At 43.8% G+C, this 25339-nt stretch overlaps 1 protein-coding gene across 1 annotated transcript in view; it reads right to left on the reverse strand.

The window, feature by feature from the left end:
- LAMB4 (laminin subunit beta 4) overlaps nt 1-25339 on the reverse strand; it is a 790532-nt gene that overhangs the window by 137296 nt on the left and 627897 nt on the right. Inside the window, exon 28 of the mRNA XM_086967212.1 lies at nt 18578-18738. Within this exon, the coding sequence (XP_086823338.1) occupies nt 18578-18738 (161 nt within the window). The remainder of the gene's footprint in view (nt 1-18577; nt 18739-25339) is intronic.

Raw genomic sequence — 25339 nt, forward strand, 5'->3', positions numbered from 1 at the left:
CTTAAGTATTTTCGTAAGAGTTTTGTTTTGTGCTTAGTACCCTGTCCTCATAAAGAGTACAGGGCTGTTGTGATTCTTAATAAATATCTTGTTTATTTTCATAACACTTGTGTGGTGTCCTTTCACTTGGTATTCAAGGGGTATATGTGTGGTAAACAGCTGGCTTAACACGCCCTCTCGAGTCTTTAGCCTTAGACTGCTCGTATCCATGCTACTAGGATAGCTGGTCTATAAGGTTGACTTACAACCAATCATCAATAAGGGTTGCTGGACTGATACATAGTGTTCACTAGAATAGTGAGCACTGCATATCAGGCCACCTTCTCACACAATCCATGTGGATCACTGAATGCTGAAGTGATCCTTATTACAAACTACTCACAATTTGTACTTGCCAATAATCATTTGGAATATGTTTTTAAAGAAAATACACTTGAGTGCCTATTACCATATGAAATTAACTTTGAGAAAATTCGACAACATTTTTAATTAACCAATTGATTGAGCACTGTGAGACTAATCCCAGAAAGGGAATAGCTATTCATAGTTCATTACAAAAGTCTTTGGACAGAGGGCACATCAAAGATGCACATCCCTTTGAAGAGAAAACATAGTTACTGTTTGTAATTCAAGCTTGAAGCACATCACAGGTACTCACATTCTGCAGAGCTGTATTGCTTCCTCTTGCATGGAGACCAGTTCAGGTGGACCAAGGAACTTCATTAACTTGTAAAGGGCCTGCCCTTTGACCAGTAAATGTAAGGTTAGCCCTATAGAAGGTAAACATTTGTTCCCCAAGCAAGGCTGGCTCTAAAGCCAGTGAGACAGGACCTACCCCCAGAACCGGTGTTGAGTGAGCACGGAGGAGGGGACTTCACAGTTGCCGCTGGAAACCTCTGGGTGGGCACAGAGGCTCTGTACAAAAAAGTTTCCTAATATTGGATTCTAGGAGTAAGGTGTGCTGTGGGATTGTTTGCAGTAGACCATACATGAACTGCTGACAAAGTGGATAACGTTGCTCCTGGGAACTTTTACTCCATTGGTTAGGGAGGAGCCAGGAGTCAGCCACACCCACTGGCTAGTTCCAACCATAAATATTGCACTCTAAGGTACCCTTCCCAGAACACTTTATTGACCTGTAGAAGAACATAAGAAGGACTGCAACTGTTCTTCTTAATGTTTTCATTTTGTGGAAGGCCAGTCATCTACCATGTGATTCAGGCTGCTCTGTAGTTCAAAAAGCGATTTTGCTTGCCTTTGTTGACCCCCTCCCCCTGTTGCTTCATTCACACCTTCCGCTGTTTCCTGATACCCACAATCCTTTTAACTTTGTTATTGGGCTGATAAGCATTGCAAAAAACACTTTTTAACAATAACATTATTTCTTATGCCTACCGTCTGCCACCTGTGATTGGTAAATAAATAAAGAAAGAAAAATATGCCTCTGTCATTTCTTGGGTGTTCACATGCATGGTAATGCTTGACCAGGAGGTTGTGTCATTGTGCCTTTTTTTCTCAGCAAAAAGCATTGACAAAGCCAGTAGGTCAACAAGGCTTTGCAGGTGCCTGTTATAAATTGTAGTGGGATTTTAATTGCATTTTATTTTTGACTTTTTAACTGTTTTGATACTGCTAAATGTTTTACAAATTTCTGTTAATTTAGGTGTGTCTGCTCTGGGCAACAACTACCAGGGAATGAGCTAAGGTTTAAATTACTGAAACCTTTGCCTGGACTTAACAGATCTGTTACTTTATTACTTGCAGTGGACTACCATCCACCCCAATTAATAAACCACTTTCTCACATTGGCATCCAGTGGTGGGATCCAGGACTGGTGTTTAGCAGTACCACATCATTTTCAAAGTTGGAATTAAAAATCGAAAGAGCTTTGTACACCATTGGGACTTTACAGAGGATAGTGCAGAAGAATTAGGAGTAGGGAAGAAAGGTGAGTTGGCATACAGCATTAATGGCAGAGGTTTAGTGATGAGGGAACATGTTATGGAGTGAGGCTTAGAGTTAGTCTAGAGCAGTGAGGGAAGTGGTTAGCTGTAGATCGGAGATTGTGTGGGAGAAAAATGTGTGGAAAAAGTGACCTCTTTAGGAGCAGTGAATCATCTATGTGGATAATTTGTAACAAGGAGTTGCTCAAACGAATTAGGAATTTTACCTATGAATCTCTAATGTCCTGTCTTGTAATTTTTCTATTTTCTAATTTAAATTCTGGCAATGGTTTGTGTTTCATGTATGATCCACTTGAAGTACTGCGAGGTGCCAATTTGACTACCTTATAGATACCTTATAGATAATGCAACAGGTCTTAAATGTGATGTGGGCCAGTGGTAGGTGGCAGTGACATTTTCTGAATTATTATTATCCTGTACTTCTTGCAAAAACTATTTTGATGAGGCTTGACGCTGCATGAGTGAAGTCCATTATTGGGTTCATCTGGATTTCAGTGACGCTGGCCAGGAGATCATTTTACCTATCAAGATGGGAATATGATCAGAACCATGAGAGTGGTTCTGAAGTTTGCTTTTGATAGTAAGTGCTTCACTCTGTGGACAACTGTTAAGGAATGAAGACTTCAAGATTAGCATCACATAGTCAACCTTGCACCTGTTATTGTTTGCAATCACGGGCAAGGTAGGACTTGAACATAAAGGCTTTGTTTGCAGCTCGTGTGTACTTCCGATGATCATTGTCTTAATCAGACAAGACTTTGAGATAGAGTTGCTTGCGATAAACATGATCATTTTTTTACATCCTTGTTAGCCAGCAGTACGCCCTCGACCGCCACATACAGATGAGTGTCTGCAGTCTTTGAGGACACAACAGGTGATGGGAACTCACCTGAGCTCTGTTCTCCACGAATGACTCGAACCATTGTAGAATGATGCCTCTGAATCCTATAAGGGATGTGAAGGAGACAAATAGGGCTTCATGGCCCATGGTGATGAACACCTTGCAAAAGTAGAGCAGGACGAGGAAACAGAGGTCACTGGGATCATAAATCTACAATGTATCGACATCCTTGTTCAATGCTGTCTCTACACTGCAATGGTATCTGAGCGCTGCATTTTGTGATCCCAAAGAAAATAAATACCCTGGAACTTAACGGTGCCCGAATTCTTACAGGGCTTTTAAACCATGCATATGGTAGCAAAGCTCAACGCAAATGAAGGCACTATTCCACATTAACATGTGTGTGATAACTGTCAAATGCATGCCACATGCAAATCACATGTATGTCACAAATGTGACACACACCTGACTTCTGAGAGTGTTACTGTCTGTGTATTTCTGTTCCAGAAGACATAGACCCTTATTATGAGCAATCCATTAAAAGGAGGGTAGTAATACTGGCCTCAGTGTTATCTGTATTGGGTGGTGTTACCAGCCCAATATTTGGTGGTTATGAGTCTTGGACAGGTTAAGTAAAATAACATGCACCACCCAGAATTACTACAGCCGTTCCTGTCTTTTTCCCACTTCTTGGACTCTTTTCGGGTCACACATTCCAGCTGCTAAGCACGAGGAATAAGTGCCTGGAACAGTAGAGGGTATAACTGGGTGTGGAGTTATAGCTGGGGTGCACAAAAGCGCCCGCCACTGCTCCTATCACAAGAGAAATATATCTGCCTCCATTGCTAAAATAAGTCTATACCCCTCTCTTTAGCTAGCGTAGGGTCTCCGTACCTGTTCAGCCACTCACATTTTGTGCCATTTTGAGGTCAAGCCTGGATGGCACATGCACTGCTCTGCGAGGCATGCTGCATTAAGGTATGGATTTAAAGTTCTTCTTATTTCCCGCCCATCTTTTCAATTGGCTCCTGTTACTGTCCTTTCTAAATCGTTGCTTTCCATTCATGAATAGGCTTGGTAGTCCCTCCTTGTTACTTCCTAATCTGCATTTGTAACATTCCTTTGAGGACTGGATTTTTTACATGTGTTCTTACACGATCTGCTTTATCTAGTCTGTAAGCACTATTTTCTTCAATGATTTGCCCCTATTCCACCCACTAGGTGCTTTCCTACAAGCAGCATGCCACCCGCTTTTATTTTAGTAAGTGATGGTAGTCCACTTTAACTATACCAGCCGCGTTTCTTTATTTATTTACTTTGGAGGTGCGGTCTGCTTTAAGTATAGGAGCTGGAAAAATATATATATATTTTTACAGTGAAAGCCCCAATACCATGCATTTCCTAACATAGTGGCCGTGCCCCTTTCTTTAGACCAGTGGCGTACCTAGGCACTTTGCCACCCATGGCAGTCCCAGCCTAGGCCGCCCCACGACGGCCGCGCTGAAGGACGAGGGTGTGATAATGATGATTCCTGCGTTTGCCGCCCCCATGGCACATTCATGTAAGAGCAGGGGTCGAGGTCACCGCCCCCCCAAAACTTGGGACTTGTGTCACCGAGGGCAGACCTCCCCCTGCCCCCCTTGCTACACCACTGCTTTAGACGCTGCTACCATATTCAGGTTACAGTAAGCGGTGTCTAAACGAAGAGGCTTGGACACCATTAAAGTGAAAGCATTGCTTGGGGCTCTTTTACCCCCAAAAAACATTTGTTTGTTAACAAATGTTTTTGGGGGGTAAAAGTACCCCATGCCGTGGTTTCACCTTAATGGTAGCCATGACCCTTTGTTTAGACGTGACTTGCTGTAACCTGAATACGGCGAGCAGCGTCTAAAGAAAGGGGCGTTGCCACTATGAAAGTGGTCTTGCAATGGATAGAGTTTGAGTTAATGGCATTAGAAATGACAATGCCTTTTATATATGTGTCGGTTTTGAAAACACATAAATAAAAGGCATTGTCATTTAAAATGCCAATAGCTTAAACTCTCACAAACGTGAGACCTATTGCATTGCAAATGCTTGTTAACCTATATAGAAGTGGAGAGGAAACTCTACAACTAGGCACCATATGCTTTAAAGGAAACGCTTCAGCTGTTCACCTTTCTCACAATTGGGTTATTTTACTTGCTGAGCGCAGCCCCCCCCACTGCTGAGCGCAGCCTCCCCCCCCCCCCTCCCCAAGGTACACCTTTAAGTGCCCTGCGAGGGCGTGTCGCCACAATGCCTTCTTGAGTAGTTTTAAGAGGGTCAGCGACTCTGAAAGAAGTCGCCAGTAAAGTTCAGCCACTTTACTGCACAAATGGAGAGAGTGGGCTTTGTAAAGCCATCAGTAAACACTGCGAGCATCCGTGGCAGTGACTAACCCCCTGGGAACGCACAGCTTCCAGATCTCTATCGTGCATCTTGCTGCTGGGTGAAGAAGGCCTTTGTGTTAATATGGTGGTGGGTGATGAGGGGAGGAGGGAAACTAAGAGAAGCAGACCAAATTCCTCTCAAGATAAAATACCACTTTTGTTGCATGCAGAAGAAAAGACCATAGTTAAGATTAAATATTTAACTAGTTCAGGATTGTTGGTGCAATGGGTCAAAAGACAAGGTCCTTGCCAAGCTGCTAGTCCTGCTTAACTCCATGTTCACCCTGGCCAGTTAAGTCACCATCTTTAAGATTTTCCATAAATAATCACGTGTAGAAATAACATATCTGAAGAAATATTACAGAACACCCTTTTTTGTAAGTTGAATTATTATATTTAAAAACACAAAATCAACAAAAATATAGGCGTGCCACATAAGTATCTTATAAAGGCTACTTGATGCACAGATGAACTTCCTAATATTCCAATGGGAGGCCATCTTGAATGGGTAGGTGTAAGTGTATACTCAACAGTTAGTCATTTAAGACAACAATGCTTACTGATAATATTGTTAAGTAAGCAAAGCTAGAAGAGAGTCTGAAGCTTACATTAACAGCGTACTACAGCGCGCGGACCCAGTTCACGCTGGAGAAGACCTCAATCAATGCAAGACAAGCGAGCATCAATGGGATCCTGCATAACCTTGATGACCAATGTGCTCGTATATTTCTGCCCCAATGCTAAGTGCTTTTGGATAGTTAGGACATGCAGCACCCCCATAATTGTTGTGGATGTGTGTTCTGTGAAGTTTTTTGGCAAACATGCCATGCCGCATGGGCACGCACTAAAAATGGGGGAACTGGTGTGGTGGGATACTGGTGCAGATTCTGAGCAATGGGAGATTGTCCTGCTACAGCACTGTGCACCTGAGTCCATATTACAGATAGTGCCCTCAGTGGTGCAGCAGGCACTTTCGCTCATTTTTTCCACCCCCGGGCTACTTTGGTGTTACAGAAGCAGCTACAGGTGCTTGTGCCTCCTCTTCTACAATATGGATTGCACTTTTGCAAAATGTGCGCTGTAATGACACAAGGGGGTGATACCTCATTTGGATTAGGGTGTGGCCCAATTCCAATGATAGAAAGCCATTGCATGTACAGCCACTCCATATGACTGACACAAACTGAATGTCAAGGAAGCCTTCGGGGGCTCACTGATTGTGTCATTGCGCCCCTAAGGGCAACCATTGGGAAGTGTACTTGGTGGTCTCGAGATCCCTCAGGTACCCACCAGCATGTATGTGCAGTCACTTACCACGTCTGTTTACAGATGGATCTGTCCCCCTCCTAAAATTGAGCATGGGTTCACTTTTAGTGGTTGAAAACTGATACGCTGATCTGACCTGCACGTGAAAACGGCTAGAGCGGCTGACTTTGAAGCTGGGGAACCAGGTTCAAGTCTGGCGGGATGCTCAAACATCCTATGATTTTGGGCAAATACTTAACCTCCCCGTGCCTAAAAAAATGAATGTCTCCATCAGTAATGTAACTGGTGCTCATGTAAAGGGCTCTGATACCATCAGGTCGATTTTGCGCTCTACAAAACTGCAACAACTACAAAAAAGATTGCACTTGCACTGAGGAAAGCACATTTCGTTTTCTGTAGGTGTACTGTCTGTCAGCACCAGCCACCAGGCACACTCACTTATGGGTGTGCCACCACATAAAATTGAACATCGTACCCAGTGCGTAATTCAAATCGAGAAGCCATATTATCGATCGGGTGCACTCTCCATGTCTGTTTTTACTCAGTGCTGACATGGAAAGGGCGCGTAATCACAGAAAGTCTCTCCAGCAGAACCACTTTCTTTGAAAGATTGGCCATGTGCTGAGGAGAGGACATTAGTGGAAGCTGGAGACCCAGTATGAAACTGTGGTTTCATCTTAGATTGAAGGGGGACCCAGCCACATTTCGAAGGGGGGGCATGGGCTGTTTGTAACTCACCTGCCTCAAGGTGGATTCCTGGGAGGAGCTTGTGAACCCAAGCTTCTCTCTAAATAGTATCTCTCAGTGGTTGCGCTGAACATTCCCCACCTCTTATGTTTCTCAGAATGAGTGTGCCTGACAACTGACGCTTTCCTGTTATGGTCAAGCATGTAGTATGGTGTGGCTGTAGTTGCAAAGGTTTCCCTCAATTGTTTTGGGCCATACATCCATGCAAATAGGGGCACTCGCCCGAGAGATTATGCCAGTGCACATTTTATACCGGCATCATCCATATTATAGAGGGGTTCTTGAAAGCAGCCGCGGGTGCAAAAAGCAAACTCAAATGTGAATTGCACCTCCGGGTCATTTTATTTCATACAGCCCCTAAACTCATCCACTGAGTAACATTGTTTTCCCCGGTGCACCCAGAAGGGCCTATTGGCTAAAGCAAAATTTGTAGGCCACGCCCAAATCTATACTGTGATGATTACCCTCATGTCAGGGCTCACTAGCACATTTTATATGATTAGATATACTGAGGACGGGTAAGGAGTTCATCTTCTTTTCCTTAGTTAATGGACACGTACTTACCTGGGGTTAAAATATACTAGTATACAGTGTTCAGCGGTGTACTAGTAAACATAGGATGGTCATTGCGGCTCCTTTGATACTATAACCTTTGACCCCGCTGGGAAATCCAGTTTGTGAAAGGCATGAATTTACGCAGTAAGGGCCTGGGTGTGTGGTGTTTCCAGGTAATGATTTGAGCATGGAGATAACCAAGTGTGGCATGTCTTTGATGTGCCGGATGTCTACATGTCCTGTTGATTGTTCTTTGTGTGTGATATGTTAGAGATGAGTGATGTTGTCAGCAACACTATGGCCTCAATTACGAGGTGCCTCTTAATTCCAATGGGGCAGTAACAGCAGCTACCGAACGCAGTGAAATTTCGAGAACCATGGCAACAAAATGGCTCCATCTTGTTTCACCTCTAGATAGCATCTGCTAGTCTAGTCTAGTGTTTTTGTATAGCGCATTACTACCCGGAGGACTCCCAACCCTGCAACAGCTCAAATCAGCAGAAATCTATTAATGGGGGGTGAGCAGGTAATTCCTGGGTTATACAGCCAGGAAATACCGATTCCCATGGCAATTCCTCATTTTTAAGGGGACCCTCTGGCCCCAGTTGTTATCCCCTGACAGATGACTCCACCATCCGGAGTTAACTGAACACCCAGTATGGGCAGAACCAGGTGAATGGATTTACCAATGGGATACTAGGTCACTTAGAGCGACGCCTTAGGCGGCATTCCTGGGATGTGGCGCTCACACGGATTTTGCTCTCTTACAATGTCCACCTTCTGTGTCTTTTTTATCTGAATGTATGTATGGGAGACAGAGCCAACAATATGGAATGCCTGACCCTGTAAAACTTTTTCAATCTGAATGTATGGAAGATAGAGCCAGCAATGTGGAATGCCTGACCCTCTAAAAATGTATCTAAATGAAGATAGAGCCGACAATATGGAAAGCCTGAATCTGTAAAGATAGGCAGCGATGGGCACGTTTTACAAACTAATCCACATTGTATGTACAAGATGAATAGAGTCCTGCCCGAGTAACTCAAAAGCAGACTGCGTACGCTGAGGAATTAATCTGGAATCGCCTGTGCAAGAAAACATGCTACTACCAGGCCTCAGCTCTGCTGACATTCCACAGGCCGCATTCCTTGCTGCGGCCTTCCCACCACAGGGCCCCACAGGGTCAGGCTCTGGCCTGGTATCTCATGATATCATCTCATCTCCCTCCGTCTTTCTCAGACTGAAAATCAATCAACCAACTCTTTTTCGGCCTCCCCCCTTGGCCTGCGTTTCTTCCCTTCCTCGCTGATTCCCACACAGTACCACGCCCATCGCTTATCCTCAGTGCAGTGTCCTACTCTCTGTATTGTACTACTTACGGCAAAGTATTCATAGGCTATCGCAAACGCGGTATTCGTTTAACACAGACTCGTTTAAGAAGAATGTGTACGTGAATCTGAAAATGCACCTACTTGAAGGACGTGTCTTATGTGGTTTGAATTGCATCACAAACGAGATCCCTTTTTAAGCAAAACCCTTCACATTCAATGTGTGCAAATGTGTCAAGTAATGCCTATAAAGCCCCAATGTTGAGGTATTTTTCTTCTTATTTTGAAAGGTCTTTGCTGACAATCTTTTGAAAAAGCTGAGATCGGACGATAAACAGATGGTAAATGCAGATGGGCCTCTCTGAAAGAAACTAGAAACAATCAACTAACTGATCCACACTTTCAAAGTAGGCGGAGAAACAAGCAACTAACTGATCCACACTTTCAAAGTAGGCGGAGAAATCTGGATCCATCTGAGTTATGTATGTTCTTAGGGGTTTTGTTGTTGTCCAACAAGTTTAAAGAAGCATAAACAATTTGTCGTTTGAACCATCTTATGCTGAAACACAGTGTGAAACTTAAAATCCCTCGCTGAGTTTCAAGTTCGTCATTTATGCTGCACATGTGTAGTCACCATGGCCCACATGCATCAAGCATTTATGGAGTCGCAAACGGTGCGATTCCTTAAAATCGGCCGTTTGCGACTCCAAAAATGCATTTTGGAATGCATCAATCATTTTTGGAAATCGCTACATTTGAGCGATTTCCAAAAATGCGATTGCTTTTAGGAAATCGCAAATGTGCGATTTCCTAAAAGCAATGCATGAATACATTTTCAAAAGAGAAATCGCATTTTGCGGGACAGATTTACCGAGTAGTTGAACTACTCGGTAAATTTGCAAAAACTGTAAATAATGCAGAAAATGCATTTTTAAAACGTTCATGTTACGGACACACATGTCCTTAGGACATGTGTGTGTGCAACATGATGCGAAAAATACATTTCAGGGGTGCATGGGGGGGTCCTTTGGACCCCCCCCCTGCACCCATGAAATGTTCTAAGTGCCACTCGCAATTTGCTACTGGCTTCAAATTGACTACATTGATTCCTATGGGCCTCTAGGCCCATAGGAATCAATGTAATGCGATTCCTAAATTGCACTTCGCAATTAAGGAATCGCAATTTTCGAAAATGAAGAAATCCTAAAAACTTTTAGGATTTCTTGATGCATAGCATTTTGCATTTCTCAAATAGCGATTCCTTAATTTTCGCTATTTGAGAAATGCAAAATCCTACATTGATGCATGTGGGCCCATATGTAATGTTATGCTACACTATGTTATGCTATGCTGTTGTTTTGTGTGTGCTGTAGTGAAAGGATTTTTATAGCATACATTGTACCAGTGCTATCCCACACAACAGGGGGGTAACACAGGCCCCAGAAGAACCTGCAGGGCAAGGAAACCCCACCCCAGAGCTTTAAGTTGGATGAAAAAAGTGGGTGGTCCCTGAAAGGGGCGGGGCCAATATAGTTAAGGGTCTGGCTCAAACATATACACTACAACTCGCATAGAGTGCCACCCTACCCACATATTTGAATAGAATTACAGCTGACTATGGCTCTGCGCACTTTGCAGAGAAGCCAATGATTGGATGACCACGTTTGCTTAACACCTTTTTGCCCCCACTGACAGGTACTGACAGAAATTTGCACAGCCTTCAGCCACAAATCAATTGTGTCCATTATAAACACCTGGATGTGATTCAATTCATATCATGCACTAGACAAAAGTAATATGCTGACAGAAAAAAAAAGTAAGGAACATCCTGGAAAAAGCATACATTTATAGGAGCTGCAAGAATAAGTAAAGCATGTGAAATACAAGCAGGAACGACATGGACTAGCTTAAGATTTTTTACACTCATTGTTCAGAAATTGATCAGTATTTTCCCATAAACAGTTACGGACATGAATACAAGGCCCAAAAAGGTCCCATGTCGATGTCTGTTTGAAATTACTACCGGGTCTCAGACCCATAGGGACCCAGTCAACTTAAAGCCCTGCCCCATCCTTCAGGGAGCCCCCATCCAGCCCATGACTATGAATATCTGTGGCATATGAGGGCCTCAGGTTCCCCTCAACACATTTTGTAGGGTGGGCCCATCTTTTTGTACCATAATTAGTTAATAATGATGACTTAAAGTATTGTATTGTATCTGTTCCTCAGATGCGCCAAGATCAAATATGCAAGTTCAGAGAAGCTAATCTACATTTTATTGTAATATTCCTCCGGCTCAGCTCAGGATCAGAGCCCAGGTCCTTTGTCACCCTATTGGGCCAAGGTACTTACATTGCTCTCCAGCAAGAGGAACACAGCCCCTCCCCCCACCACACGCACACACACGCACACACACACACACACAAGGAGCAATTAACAGTGTTTCACCTAGCTCCTGAGGAGGAAGGGTTGGGGAAGAACATCTGCATTTGTTAATTAACTGTCACAATGTACCAGGATTGGGACAGACAAAGAATAAAAGATGGAACCAAGATCTCTGGAACCAACAGAGGAAGGGGCTCCTGTTTAATGGTTCATTGGGAAAGGCCCTAGCAGTGCTATCAGCAAAGGGGCAGGGCTCAGGCCCACTATGGAGATGTGAGCAGTGACTCCTGGATGGAGCCATCTTGAACTGTTACAGCATGCCCTGCAGGAGGATTAAGACAGTGGTGGAGAGGTGATTCGCCAGGGGTGCCTGGCTTCTAGAACTTTCCATCCCAAAATAAACAGTCTTGCACTAAGGGAGAGAGGGTGCTTTTTATTGGAGATGGACACTGGGAGCAAGTAACAGACCTGGGATGCTGTCTCTCCTCTCCATTCAGGGAGGGGGACCACCATTGTGCTCCCCTGAGAGGAGGGGGAGGGGCCGGTACCCCATTTCCGGGCCCGACACAGAGTGGAGTAGACGGAGGTCTGCTGTGTGCGCCCCCATCTGTGATGAACCTAATCTTGCTCCCTGTGCTTATGTCTGAGTGGAATGTGGGGGCACCACGAAGGAAGACTCCCTGTCTGCAGGAGCAGGCAGGGGAGTAGAGCGCTGCCCGCTCCACACCATCAGAAGGAGATTAGTGGCTGGGCCAGGAGCCTGAAGGATCAGCCAGGGGTGGGATCCCAGAGCTGCACCCAATGAGGGAGCCATACAGGTTGGCCAGCTGGGCAACACAAATGAATCTGGCACAGTCCGTGAGCCAGCATCCCATAATGCTTTGGATGCCTTCTTCAGGGCAATGTTTGCAGAAATCTGGTGGTCTCAGGATGGAAGGGATCTGAGTTTTGGATGCCAGGGGGTGCCCATTTTATGTCCAGAAAATGCTTTAGGGGAAGTCGCAGTCAATGGGCTACAATGTTCCCACTCTTCTGATGACTACTTCCGGTGAAGTGTGGCATAAAGCTCTGTTTTGCTCAATCCCAACATGTCAGAACTCTTCTCTGGTGTGCAGAGGTCCCTAGCCCAACCCTTAGGTTTGTCTACCAGGGGGACTACATGTCCTGTAAAACCGGTTTGGCAACTGGTTTCCTCTCTCTGTCCCCAGTGCCAGTCGGTCTGCCTAAACAGTAGAGTAGCCCCTCTCTAAAGTGTTTCACATTAGCCCTTCAAAGGTGGCTTCTCCTTTAAAGCTCAGCTTTTAGGCCCATTTCTGTTTGGCTTCCAGCCACGTAGAGGTAACACCTCTTCTCACACAGGTGTCTGTAGTGCAATTTTTTGGAGTCGTTGGTACTTCTCCCCAGGAGGGCTGGATGCTGTCTCAGGGAGAAACCACATGCTTAACCAGGAATGGCACAGGAGACTTTAGGCAACAAAGTGGCACCTTTGTTAAATGTACATACTGCAACAAAATACATTAATTTTGACTTGGGCAACAAGTCAGCCTTAATGTAAACAAGTTGTTAGAGATCTTACAGTACCAACTTTAGTAGCCTCAGTCAGAAGTTAGCAGGGCTGCTGTGATAACTCTGCAGTCGCCAATTGGCCTACTAGCCTTTTCAACAGTAAAAATTACAATTAGTTTTTTTTTACTTCTGAACAATGTAAAGAGCACCTGTTCCATTTTCTAATATAATGCACCCTGTCTTTTGGCTTGATAGGACTGCCTTACTGCCTTTGGGGTGACATATATATTAAGAAGGGAATAGTGGACATTTAAGAAGGGAATAGTAGACTTTCCCATTGCATTTAAATTGCAAAGTCAAGTTAGCAATTTAAAACTACCCTTCCAGTCTGCAATGGCAGACTAGAAGCCATGTTTTATCTGTGTCAAACCCAGGGTGGCACAACCTGTGCTGCAGTCCCTGGGCTGACTCTAACCTACAGGCCCTGATTACCCTTGGTTGCATATACTAGGGACTTACAAGTAAGTTAGCTTATGCCAATTGGGTATAAGCCAATCAAACATACACATTTTAAGGTTAAAGCACTGGCACTGAAGTCTGATTGGAAGGCCTCAGTTCACTCTCAGATTCGAAAAAAGCAGCAGCGTTGGTCCACTTCGTTGAGGGGACCATACAAAAAGAGGCATTTCCATTCATGGCTGCCCTCCCACAAGAGGTGATAAGCAACTAAGCCAGAATTGTTTGATCTTGAATTGGAGAGGCTGTACATGGCCTCCATCTACTTGGTGGCCCAAGTAAAGTGAATTGTTGCCCTATCTAGCACTTGCCTGTCTTGAAAGTCAGGCCTGCTAGCTGCAGGGCCTGGAGAACTTCCTTGAGGTGGACCAGGAGATCCTCCCAGGTGGAATGAATTCAGCTATAGCAACAAGATAAGCTGAACTAAACCTTTCCAGACATAACAGCACTCAGTTCACCAACCTCTGGAAGGTGGCAGGTGCATTTTTCAACTAAAGGGCATTACTCTGAATTGAAAGTGGCCTCTAAATGTGGAAAAAGCAAACTCCTCCCTGGCTCTTGGATTGGTGGCTATCTGTCAATAACCTGAAGTCAGATCAAAGGCACTCAAATATTTTGCTGCCCTCAGTGTATCAATGAGCTAATCAGCTCTTGGCATGGGGTGGGCATCAGTTTTTGTGACTACATTCAGACCCTTGTAGTCCACATAGAACCTCATCTCCGGCTTCCCTCTTTGTGGATTGATCTTGGGCACTAAGTACCACTAGCCTGGCTCCTGGACTACTTGAGGACTCTATCAACTCCAGCTCTAGCATCTTCGTAACCTTTGATCTGGTCTGACAACCTGTATATCTTACTGTTAACAGGCAAGCATGGGTACACCATGTTGTCAAACCTAAACTCTGAGACCAAAATCCATCCAACTGCTTCTGCAACAGATAGCTGTCCCTTTGTAGTTGTATGTAAGTGTGGAGGAGATAACTACTCCTTTACAGTTCCCTCTTGGGCATTAGAGGACAAGAGGTCAGGGAGGGGCTCACTTGCCTCTTCCTCTCCCCCATCTGTCACCCTTAGCATGATAATTAATGTCTGCCCATGCATGGTGGGGCTATAGCCTGTTGCCCTGGGTGACCCTATGAGGGTGCTTGGGGGTACCTAAGTCCACCAAGTAGGTGACTTCCCAATTCTTCTTCAGAATTGGATATGACCCAGTCCATTTGCCTTGCAGTGTCTGGGAACCACAGACTCAAAACCCCACATCTACTGTCCTGACTGGTATTCCAGCATTGAGGACTTTCATACCATTGCTTTACAAGTTCCTGGCTGGCTACCAAATTCATCTTCGCCATCTTTATGTACTCAACCACTCTTGAGTAAAGGCCTAGCACAGTGGTTCCCAAACTGTGCGCCACGGCACCCCGGTGCGCCATTAGATCTTGGCAGGGGCGCGCGCATGTCTTGGGAACCGGGAAAAGGTAGTATGATTCACAATCCGGGCCGTTTCCAAATATTAAAGATGAAATACGTCTTTACAGATGTAAGGGTAATTGACGCTTCTTCCCTCTGTACTCACAACGCTCCTTGTCCCCTCTCCCTCCAGAGTTTTCATGTTCCTTTTCACTTCTGAACCCACCGTGTACGCCCTCCCACTAATGTGCACCACTCGGATGGAAGAAAGTTTCAACTGACCAATAAAAACGTATGTGTTACATTTGTTTAAATACCTCCTTTCTTAATTTTTCAAAATCTCCTAGCGCCAGAATAACAGTACCTCGTAACTATGTGCTTAAATATTTTAATTCAATTATACCAGACAGTCCTCTTCTCACTGTTTGACACCTCACACTCCGGCGGGACCGCAGCTTTCTTTGCGCACAGAGGCGAGAATGGGCTCCGATTAGTTATTTCTACACAGGACATGGAATTTTAAACTGTGTCTGGTGCTGACTGGTAGAAGTTCGTCAGCTTTGGCTCTTTGTAGGATTTAGGATTGGCTGCATAGAACTGTCCATGCCCCTAAGTGCCCCTGTGTAGTCTGTGTGAGGGACATGTGCAGGCGCAAAGAAGGCTGCAACGCTTGGCCGAGCACAGAAGAGGCACGCTAAAAGTGTGAACCCCCTAGAGCCAGCGACCGACCGACTAGACTAGAGAGCACCCCAGAGCCACCATAGACGTGTGACGCCTGTTCTTGTGCCTAGCACTTATTGCAGTATTATACCTCAAATTATACTCTGTTTTCTCTTATAACTGCCCACTTGTCACTTTTCCTCTTGTGCACTTTTGACTACCTCATGTATTTTTGGTTGTTCACAATTTTTACTACCTCAAGTATTTTGTTTGCTCACAATTGTCACTATTACCTTTACTACCTCGTGTATTTTTGGTTGCTCACAATTTTTACTACCTCAAGTATTTTGTTTGCTCACAATTGTCATTATTACCTTTACTACCTCATGTATTTTTGGTTGCTCACAATTTTTACTACCTCATGTTTTTTGTTTGCTCACAATTCTCACTATTACCTTATGTAAGTAACGTATGTTTTAGTAATCTGCTCTTCTGTAATGTTTCTCATTATGTTTCATTTCTGTTCCTAATGTGAAGCGCTCTGACGCCTCCGGGTAAAGTCCGCGCTATATAAAAATGCACAAATAAATAAATAAATAAATAAAGGAAAACCTGAGAGGAACCCCATAAGTGTGAACGCTCCAGAGCCAGCCACTTGTCAGCTTGCAAGGACATGAGAGAAAGACACCCCTCACATGTGAACATCCAAGAGGCGCCCTTCTACGGGTGAATAACCCTGAGCCAACCACATTTCGATGTCTGAGGGCCCCAGAGCCTCCCTCCACTTGTGATTACAATCAACCTGTGCTTTGTGGGAGAGACTCTTTGCTCTGACCCATGTTCACCCCTTTCACGCACGTCTGGACAGGGTAAGGATTTATTTAGTTTCTTTCTCATTAAATGTTTTTAATACCAGATCTTTTCCTATAGGTTTGTGTATATTATTTTATGTATTTGACCCAACTCTTACTTTATGTCACAATGTAATACGTTCTTCTGGAACACTGCTGTTCGGCAGATGGGAGGGGCGAAGGTGGGACTGCAGCAGAGGCGCAGCTAAAGGCAAATTTCGCGGGGGTGGGGGGGGGGGGGGGGGGGGGTCGGCGGAATTCTTCCAGCAATAGACAGAGTGGAGATTAAGAAGTGAAAAAAACAACACATGTAAATGGTCTTTTAAAGACCTCAGAAGTACTGTGCGGCTGTCATATGCTCAACAACTGCCCGGGGCTGACACACATGGGGGGAGGCTGTAGACCTTTGAGCACTATGGGCGTTGCGTGCCTGGACTGAAGTTTACGTTGTTAATGTTTCTAGAAGGGGCTTGTCCTTTTGTCTGGCTAATCATCATTACTACAGAAAGGCTAATAACAACTGGTCTGCTCTCCCACAATTTCCTACCTAGAAACATCTGGGAAATCTCCTTCTTTGGTTCCTTAAAAAAGGAACTCTACATATGGCTCTTTACTAGGGTAACTAAAATATCTACTCCAAGAGATCCTAAGGTAGTGAGCTGAGGCTGGGCTTACATCCCCCCACCACCCGAATAAAAATAAAATGACATAATGGGGAGCCACGGTCAAAGGCCAATAAGTCAATGGAGCCGCAGGTTGAAAAAGTTTGGGAACCACTGACCTAGCATATAATCCACTATGTCTTACTTGGGCTCGTTCAGGGGACTCTACCAACCCTCTCTCACCAAGCTTAGGGGACCCCTCACAGGGTGTACAAAGAGTAGCTCAAAGGGACTAAAGCCAACTCGTTTTCGTGAAACCACCCAGCTGACAAACAAAAGGCATGGTAGAAGAACATCATATCTCCTCCACAGTTATTCATGCAAACCCATAATCATGCCTTTTATAGTCTTGATTATTCTTTCAACTAGACCATTTCCTAGTAAGTTACACCACACTCATCCCACATTGCTTTCAGACAGGCTGCGATCACCTCCTTAGAGAAACCCAACCCTGGTGAAGATCCCAAGGAGGGCTCTAGCTCCTGCAGGAGCAGTGCCTGTCCTAAAGGGAATAGCCTCTGGTTATCTGGTGGAATGGTCCACTAACACAGAGATACATCTACTCCCTGAGGCTATCAGGATGTCTAGGGGACAACAATATCAATCCCCACCCTCTCAAAGGGAGACAAATAGTAAAAGAAAGAGAAGAAAAGAGAAAGAGTTACAAATAGACAGATAACGGAAAGGAAGAGAGAATGAGAAAAAAGTTGAGATAAGAAGAAAGAAGGAAAATAGACAGAAAGAAAAAGAGAATATTAAAAAATGCAGGAAGAGGGGATATGGGGGAAACAGAAAGAGGGATGTGCAGGGGAAGAGGGGGGGAGTACCAGATAGGGGAAGTGGGAGGAGTTAAAGAAAAGCCAGCGGATTGAAGAAATAGTACCTCAATCACGTTAGGAGCAGCGGACGGGCACTGATTGAGTTTGAGCAATCTGTGCTTGGTCCATGCTCCAACAGATGAACTGAAGAGACATTTGGCCTGCTGGCCAATTAAGAATCAGTAAAGAAGAGTTACATTGAAGCCAACAAAAAGTAAGCAATGGGAGTGCTGCAAGCTGATCAATGAAACAAAAAGTGTCTCGCATGCGAGTGTATGCGCTGGTGCATGCTCTTGCTGGCTCGACCCTAATGGGTAGGGACCACTTCCAGGGAAAGTGGGAGCCGTGGTCTCAAACCTCGCTCTCTTCTTTCATTAAAGTGGTGTCCCTGCTACAAGCACAAACTGTCAGAGTTTGTGTCTGCAATGAACATAGTATATTTTTTTTCTGTAAATGTGCACAGTCTTCCAGTCTTCTCCGTGGGCGCTCAGTTAAGAGTTTGCCTTGGCGCAACCCAAGACAGCGTTCCAGCAACGTGCCGCCTGTTGCGCTAATTGTTTTTTTATTAAATCTGCCTTGATTTCATTTGAGCACACTTTTCCTATGAAAACTTTGGTGAACATAAGTGTAACACATCTCTGAATAAACACCTCTCTGTACCTTTCATTTTGGCCTCCTCCGCACTCTTTTGCCTCTGTCTTATCCTCTCTAGGTCCTTGAACAGTCTGTCCGCCTCTTTCATGAGTTGCTCGATGGTGGAATTCAAGTTCCGAAGCTCCTGCAGCTCTTTCAGATTCTCAAAGATGTCATCAACCTCTTGCCTTGGGAGGACGACAGAACAGAAGTAGGCACAGTGTTACTGTTGTACATTATGACTTTTGGAACCGGACCCCCTAGCCAGGGCAGAGACTCCCATGGGACAATACTGACTCCTGAAATATAAAGTAGCAGGTGGTTCCCACGAGGAAACCCCTACCTCTGATTTGTAACAGTGTATTATATTCCTTTGGTGATTGACCACACATGTGGGGGCTGTTCCGCGTCTATCGAGAGTGGCGTCATCAAAGCCCACCCAGGGGACTTTAATGAATACCTCTTCCTGGTGTTCGAAATGCAAAGTATTTCCCTAAGCGTAGACATAACTCTGCCTTACAGAAGTAGAAACATTTTACCAAAATCTTGCAAATTGCCATATACCATTGTGGAATGTCAAGATGTACATTTACAGTGTTCATAACATGCATGCCTAACGAAGAATGTTACACAATTTGTCATGCGTTTCACACATGGTTAACCCTCCTCGTGACATATGGAGTAGGGGAAGAGACAGACAGAATTAAAACAGCCATATACAACATGGAGGAACGAATACTGAGAAAAGGGCTGTGGACACACAAAGGCATGCCTCCCACAAAAGCCTTGCACAGCTGCTGCTCCTGCTGCACGTGGGACCCATCCTTTTAGGAGCAGGAGAAAGACATGTACAGGACTCAAGATCACTACAAGAGTAAACTATACTTCTGCCATGACTCTGTGATTCTAGAAGGCGTGCAACAAGAAAAAGCTGATAGTTTGATGGTTGACTGATATTTGTGAGAAAAGTGACATTGAGCCAATCATGATGGCTAGGTGCAAAAAGTTCAATCAAGCCAAAGTAGGTAAGGCCCACAGAGTACATAGAGCCAGCCACGATTAAGCCATAGTTTTGACTGAAGACCTTGTAATGTGCCTTGCATTGCCCATGTTTCTTCTGTAGAGTGGGTCCATCGGTCAACTCGAGGACTATTTAATACCCCTAGAAAAACAGAGCTCTCTTGCTCCCATACTCACCATGGGACACTTTTTCCCCGTGTGGTCCAGAGATGACTACATTATTTTACAAGCTGACAACAGACTGCTGTTTCCAAATAGGTTTTGTGGTTTTCACCATGCCCCCTTTGGCAGGTCTCAGTCTAGACTGCGCGTGGTCTTTAATCAGTATTGTGGCTATACAGCACCCAGAACTCGGCACAATAATCCCTTTGAGACTTGACCAATGATGCTTGAAGAAAACGTTCCACAATAGTCCTCAGTAGGCACCACAACTGCCTTATTGAGCGAGTCCAGCCAAATACTACATGGATCTGCTCAATCTGGCCTAGACGGATTTTCCTAACAATGTGGCAGAAAATTCTCAACTGCCCTTAGAGTCTGCCATCTGCATCCATTGTATACAACCCTAAGTACCACTTAAGCACTTGTGCCATCACACACCGTGGACCCCTGCACAACAGCCACTAGAGGGTGCTATACTGAAAATGAAGAATAGAGACACTATTGAAACTGCCTGCAGAATGCCAGTAGAGAAGAGTATCTGGGGCGCTGCCGCACATAACCTTTGCATTGCGGTAGTGGTGGGGGATTCTTAGGTGCTCAAAAGGAAGGGGGGGACACAAAGCAAAGCTCGCATCCTTAGAATGGCCAACACATATGCTTGCCACTATTTTATTTGATAATCTCATGGACCAGTTTAGATATTGTATTGGCACTTCTGATACTACATGTCTTCTGTGCTAAAATGTAAACATCACTTGACAGGAACTTATAAGTTTTGAACTTGAATTTGAATTTTCACCACCCATGATGTGACTCAACCCAGTGGTGAAATGTTATGATGCGCTCACTTCAAATCCCCATCTCTTCTAGATGTCAAGTAAGGACAAATAGGGGGAGTAGAGAAGAGGAATGGAAGACCAGAAGGGGGGTCTTCTAATCGCTTCACTCGGATAATAATTGACAGCTCTTATGTTCAACATGCACTTCCTACTCTCACCTCAGCGTGATCATGTACTTTAAAGGATACTGTTTGGCTCAAATATAATCCCTCTACAGCAATCATTTTTGGTAAACTGTTTGCCCTAGAATGATTGATGCCACAAAAGCCAAAAGCTGGCCCCTCCCTTCTGACTGGCTGAAGTACAGACAAGATGGGTTCAAGACTCTGAGCATGATTAGAGATTCCTGGTTTGGAGACAAACTCGGCCTTCCCGATGCCAAAGGAAGAAATTGCATGTTCGTCCCTGAAGCAAATTAAAGCTGAAGAGCATATGTGTCATGTCCAGGGAAACAGGTTTTGAAAAGATGTCAACCTCCCCTTTAACCCCCTCCCTTACCCCCTTGAGTATCACTGCAATATGTACCTGTTTGTAACATAAATATGAAACGCTATTACTGATGTAGAAACATTCCCCAATCTGTACCTTTTCTGTGACCTTTTTACCCTAAATAAACCTTATAACTGAACACAAGGGAGGCCCCCCCACTTTTCGTTACGCCAGAGTGTGTAACCCTCTAGAAGAGCCAGATATAGCAGTTGCCACTGGCATGAAATTTGAGTCACATTTGGAAACTTTCCGAAGATCCTTCCAAAATATTCCTGTTATTTATAGTTCATTTACAAATAAATACCAGATATCCTTCTCCCTATTCCAGATACATAGATGCTCTCTCGCTCACTGTAGAAACTGAAAATATCAACAGATGTAAAAAGAAAATAAATATGTATATATATTGTAATTGCATTTATCACTTACTAGTCCTGACGAGGCGTCAAATCGCTTTTCGGGAAGTAACATGCTACTCCGGAACCCGAAAAGGATTAGTGGTGAATTAGTATAGGGAAATCTGAAATTAATTATTCGGATTGAAAAGGATAGTGGAGAGAAAGAAGAGGGAAGAGTTTGCATTTATATAGCACTTGCTACCCAAAGGTATTGAAGGTATTAAACTACAGTCTCCAAGAGTATAAGCTCTAACACGGAGAAGAGGTCATACCTTTGCTGGGAACTTATTTTCTGAATTGTAAATAATGATCTCCTGTTTTAAAAAATATTTAACTGGGACTGGACCTTTAGCTGGTCCCCGAAGAGCTGGTCTGACATCTGCATCAGCCTCAACTGTCACAGGATGCAGTGTGGCTGGCGCACATCCTTTAAGAATATGAAATGTTGTTCCAATAGATGCTGGCTCTTATATTACTAATCTCCACGTTCGCAGGTATGCTTCACACAAGCATGCATGTGAAGCATAATTTAACAGGTATGAGCTCGGGTGTCAGTTTCATAATAGTGATGGATTATCACAGCAAATTATGGGACTCAAAACAAGTTGTCAGGGCTACCAAATATATGGGCATAGGACATTACTTATTAATCCCAATACTTTTCTATATCAGGGAATTATGATCCTGCTCTTTGAAGCATATCATGAAAATTATTAAAATAACTGAAAATTGTGTGTGGAGGTATGTGTTGAATCAATCTTTATTAGGTTAGATACTTATATGCCGAAATAACTGGACAGCGTTTATTGCAGTTAAAACGTTTCTGAGACTAGGCAATAGTATAAAACTACTATACCTTCCTCATTTAGGCTGCCCTCCGCATCCTCCTTACAAAACCATTGGGCATATAAGGCTTTATCTGGGGGCAGGACTCTGGTGCTCATGTACAGGAGCATAATAAAGCCATTTGGCTCATCTACAAATGTAATGGTAGTTAGCATACCTCATGCCCTTTATTTATGGCTATGAAATGATGACTCAGTAGACCTGACTCCTGTCAATCTCTTTTCATTATCTGTCTGTCCCAGTTAGTTTGCTATTTCTGCCTTAGTTTAAAGCCAATTTCAAGCACAGTATGAAAACTGCAGAAACCTCATGATGCTTGTGGGTCTGCTTTTGAGAACAAGGTCAGGCTCTACCATCAAGACACACGTTTCTGTGAAAAGCAATGTTATATAAGATGTTTTGGTAGAACCGTTCCGGAAAGAGTTCAGGAGTGTAGATCATGAACCACCGCTGTTTCGGAATTCCTGACTCCCCTATCCCTTCCCCGCAACAAACCCTCAGTTCATACACGCCTTTCTGTGGGGAAAGACCCTCTTGCACATTCCCTTCTGACACCACTGCTGGTGGAGGTTTGAGCCAGTGTTCATAGGGTAGGTGGAGATCTCAGGAAGAAAGTTCTGACTGGGATATAGGATACAGAAAGTAAAAGAAGGAAGCCCTCGATCATAGAAATTAAAGGAGATGGTATGAAGATTGGAGTCAATTCAACCCGTTGCGTGTAGAGAACAGACAAACCACCCATGCATTCTTCGGTGTACATTTAAGAATTGTAAAAGGCAGCCAAAGGCCGATATAAAGACCTTCACTGGTGAACATTAAAGAAGTGCCAGCGCTTTGCCCAAATCAAACTGCATATTGCACACTGTGTAACATTGAGCTCAGGTCATGCTGGAGGACCACGAGAGAATCAAACATTTCATAGCAGCTCAAGCTCAACAAATAAAGAATTCAAATGTTTCATTCCTAAAGACACGTATTTTGAATATTTTGTCAAAAAATGTTTTGAAAAGACAACAAAGTCCTGTGAAATAACACAAAAGGATGCTGTTTCAATACCAGCAAATAACAAACAAAACAAGATGTACACATCAACATGCATTGTGGATGTTTTCTAAAAAAACACGAAGGGCCTAGACCTGGGCACACAGAAAAAAGAAGGAGAATGGGAGACATGTTGGCAGTCTCTTACTGCAGGTCTCTGAACTCCAAATGTGGGTTCTATAACTTGAGAGAAAGTGGCACAAAAAACACCCACCATCACATTTGTTGTACTTTTTACCGCCTCTAATAAGTATACTGTTAACTCACAATCTTTCATATCTTAAAGCCTTTTGTAAAAATTGAGTTGCTCAAAGAGCATTGCCACACATTTTATGGTGTACAACACTTGTATAGCACACAACGGCAACTAGATTATCACTGTCAAGTTCAAAATGCCTGGTGATTAACAACTGAATGTGTATGATTGAATTTAGGATGTAGATCTATTATGCACTAAATGGGAAGGGTTTGGGGAGGTTTGTAGTGTTGACACATGGTCTGGTCTGGTTGCAGCAATTATAATCTGCTGGGATGTAAGCCGAAGTTCATAGGGGGTGTGGAAGGAGAAGAGTGTATTTCATGCAACATGCATTCAACGTACATGATCCATACATCATCGGATGGTGGGTATGTTACTGAATAACTACAGTCAGAGGTACAGCTATGGATAATCAGGTCACCATGGTAGTCTTTGCTGAAAATGGCAGCTGGAAATGTAATTCTTGTTTGTTTTAAGTTGTAGTTGTTCTATAACTTCTTATTAGGAAGAGGGTTGCTATGTTTTAGGCATGGCTTGCTATTGCCTTGCAGAGTTAATGATCAGGCTGAGGCAGAAAGCTTGAAAAACCATGCCTCAATGGTCTTTCGGAAGGCAGGACAATTATATAAATTGTTTTCCCTATTTCTATTGAGGGGGTGGCTGTCCTTGATATGCAAGGCAGGATGGGATCTATTGTGGAGACAAGAGGTTTCCTGATCTGAGGATTTCTGTTTTGTCTGAGTTGAGTTTTGGTTTGACGACTATAAGTCAAGGCACAATACATGAGTGTATGGTGCCACTGAGGACTGGAATCTGAAGATGATCTCTGCATGTGAACACCATAACTAAAAGTATTAACACTGTGGGATTGAACCTGTCCAAGTGGAGGTCAAAGACAGGTGATGAAAAGAAGGGATAGGTGGTTAAACCCTTAGGAACATCAGTAACTAGGCAGTAAATGGAAGTGTAGTGTGTGTTTACAATTTTTTATGATGACTAATTGGCAAGCCAAGGCTTTGCCATAAACGCCCCCATTCTGGAGTGTGTTACGTAGTGCTGGGTGATCGACAGTGTTGAATGCAGCAGGTTAAGAAGAATCAAAGCAGCTTCTCCTTTTGATTCCGTTTGCAATGGAAGTTCATCCTTAATTGAAATTGATATATTCTGTACCTCTGCAGAGCAGAGGCCAGTGTGTTCTCTTTTTCAGTAAATTCCAGCATCTGAGTGTTGGTTTTTTTTCCAATCGGTTCAACCATTTGCTTTAGGCAGTAATTTGCAAGGTTTTTACCATCAAGACCTGTTTTTTTTCAGAAGAGGTTGAATTAATGCTCATTTATATTTATTTGGCATGGGACTGGTATTGCGGGATGCATTGGTAATGTGTAGATTATGCAATGGGGTTCATTAATAGGATATCCTTGAACATTGCCAGGGGTATGGCTAATCTGGGAATCCAGAGTTTCACTTTGTGATCATTTAAAGGATTCTTTTGAGCTGGAAGACAACATTTCTCCGGTGATTGTGGAAAGTGTGAAGTTCTTTTGCCTTTCACCGGATACGAGAGACCAAGGTGTTACAGAATATTTTCTTGGAACACTTTTGATCTGAGCAAGCTGCTGTGTTTTTGAATTCTGATATAATCCTGAAATCCTCTTTCATGCAACAAGATGGAAATGAGGGTAAAGACAACAGATATTTCGTTTTTTGGTTTCCTGATGATTGTTCTCTAAAGGTA

This window comes from Lissotriton vulgaris, chromosome 1_1 (genome assembly GCF_964263255.1).
Source record: "Lissotriton vulgaris chromosome 1_1, aLisVul1.2, whole genome shotgun sequence".
Lineage (NCBI taxonomy): Eukaryota > Metazoa > Chordata > Amphibia > Caudata > Salamandridae > Lissotriton > Lissotriton vulgaris.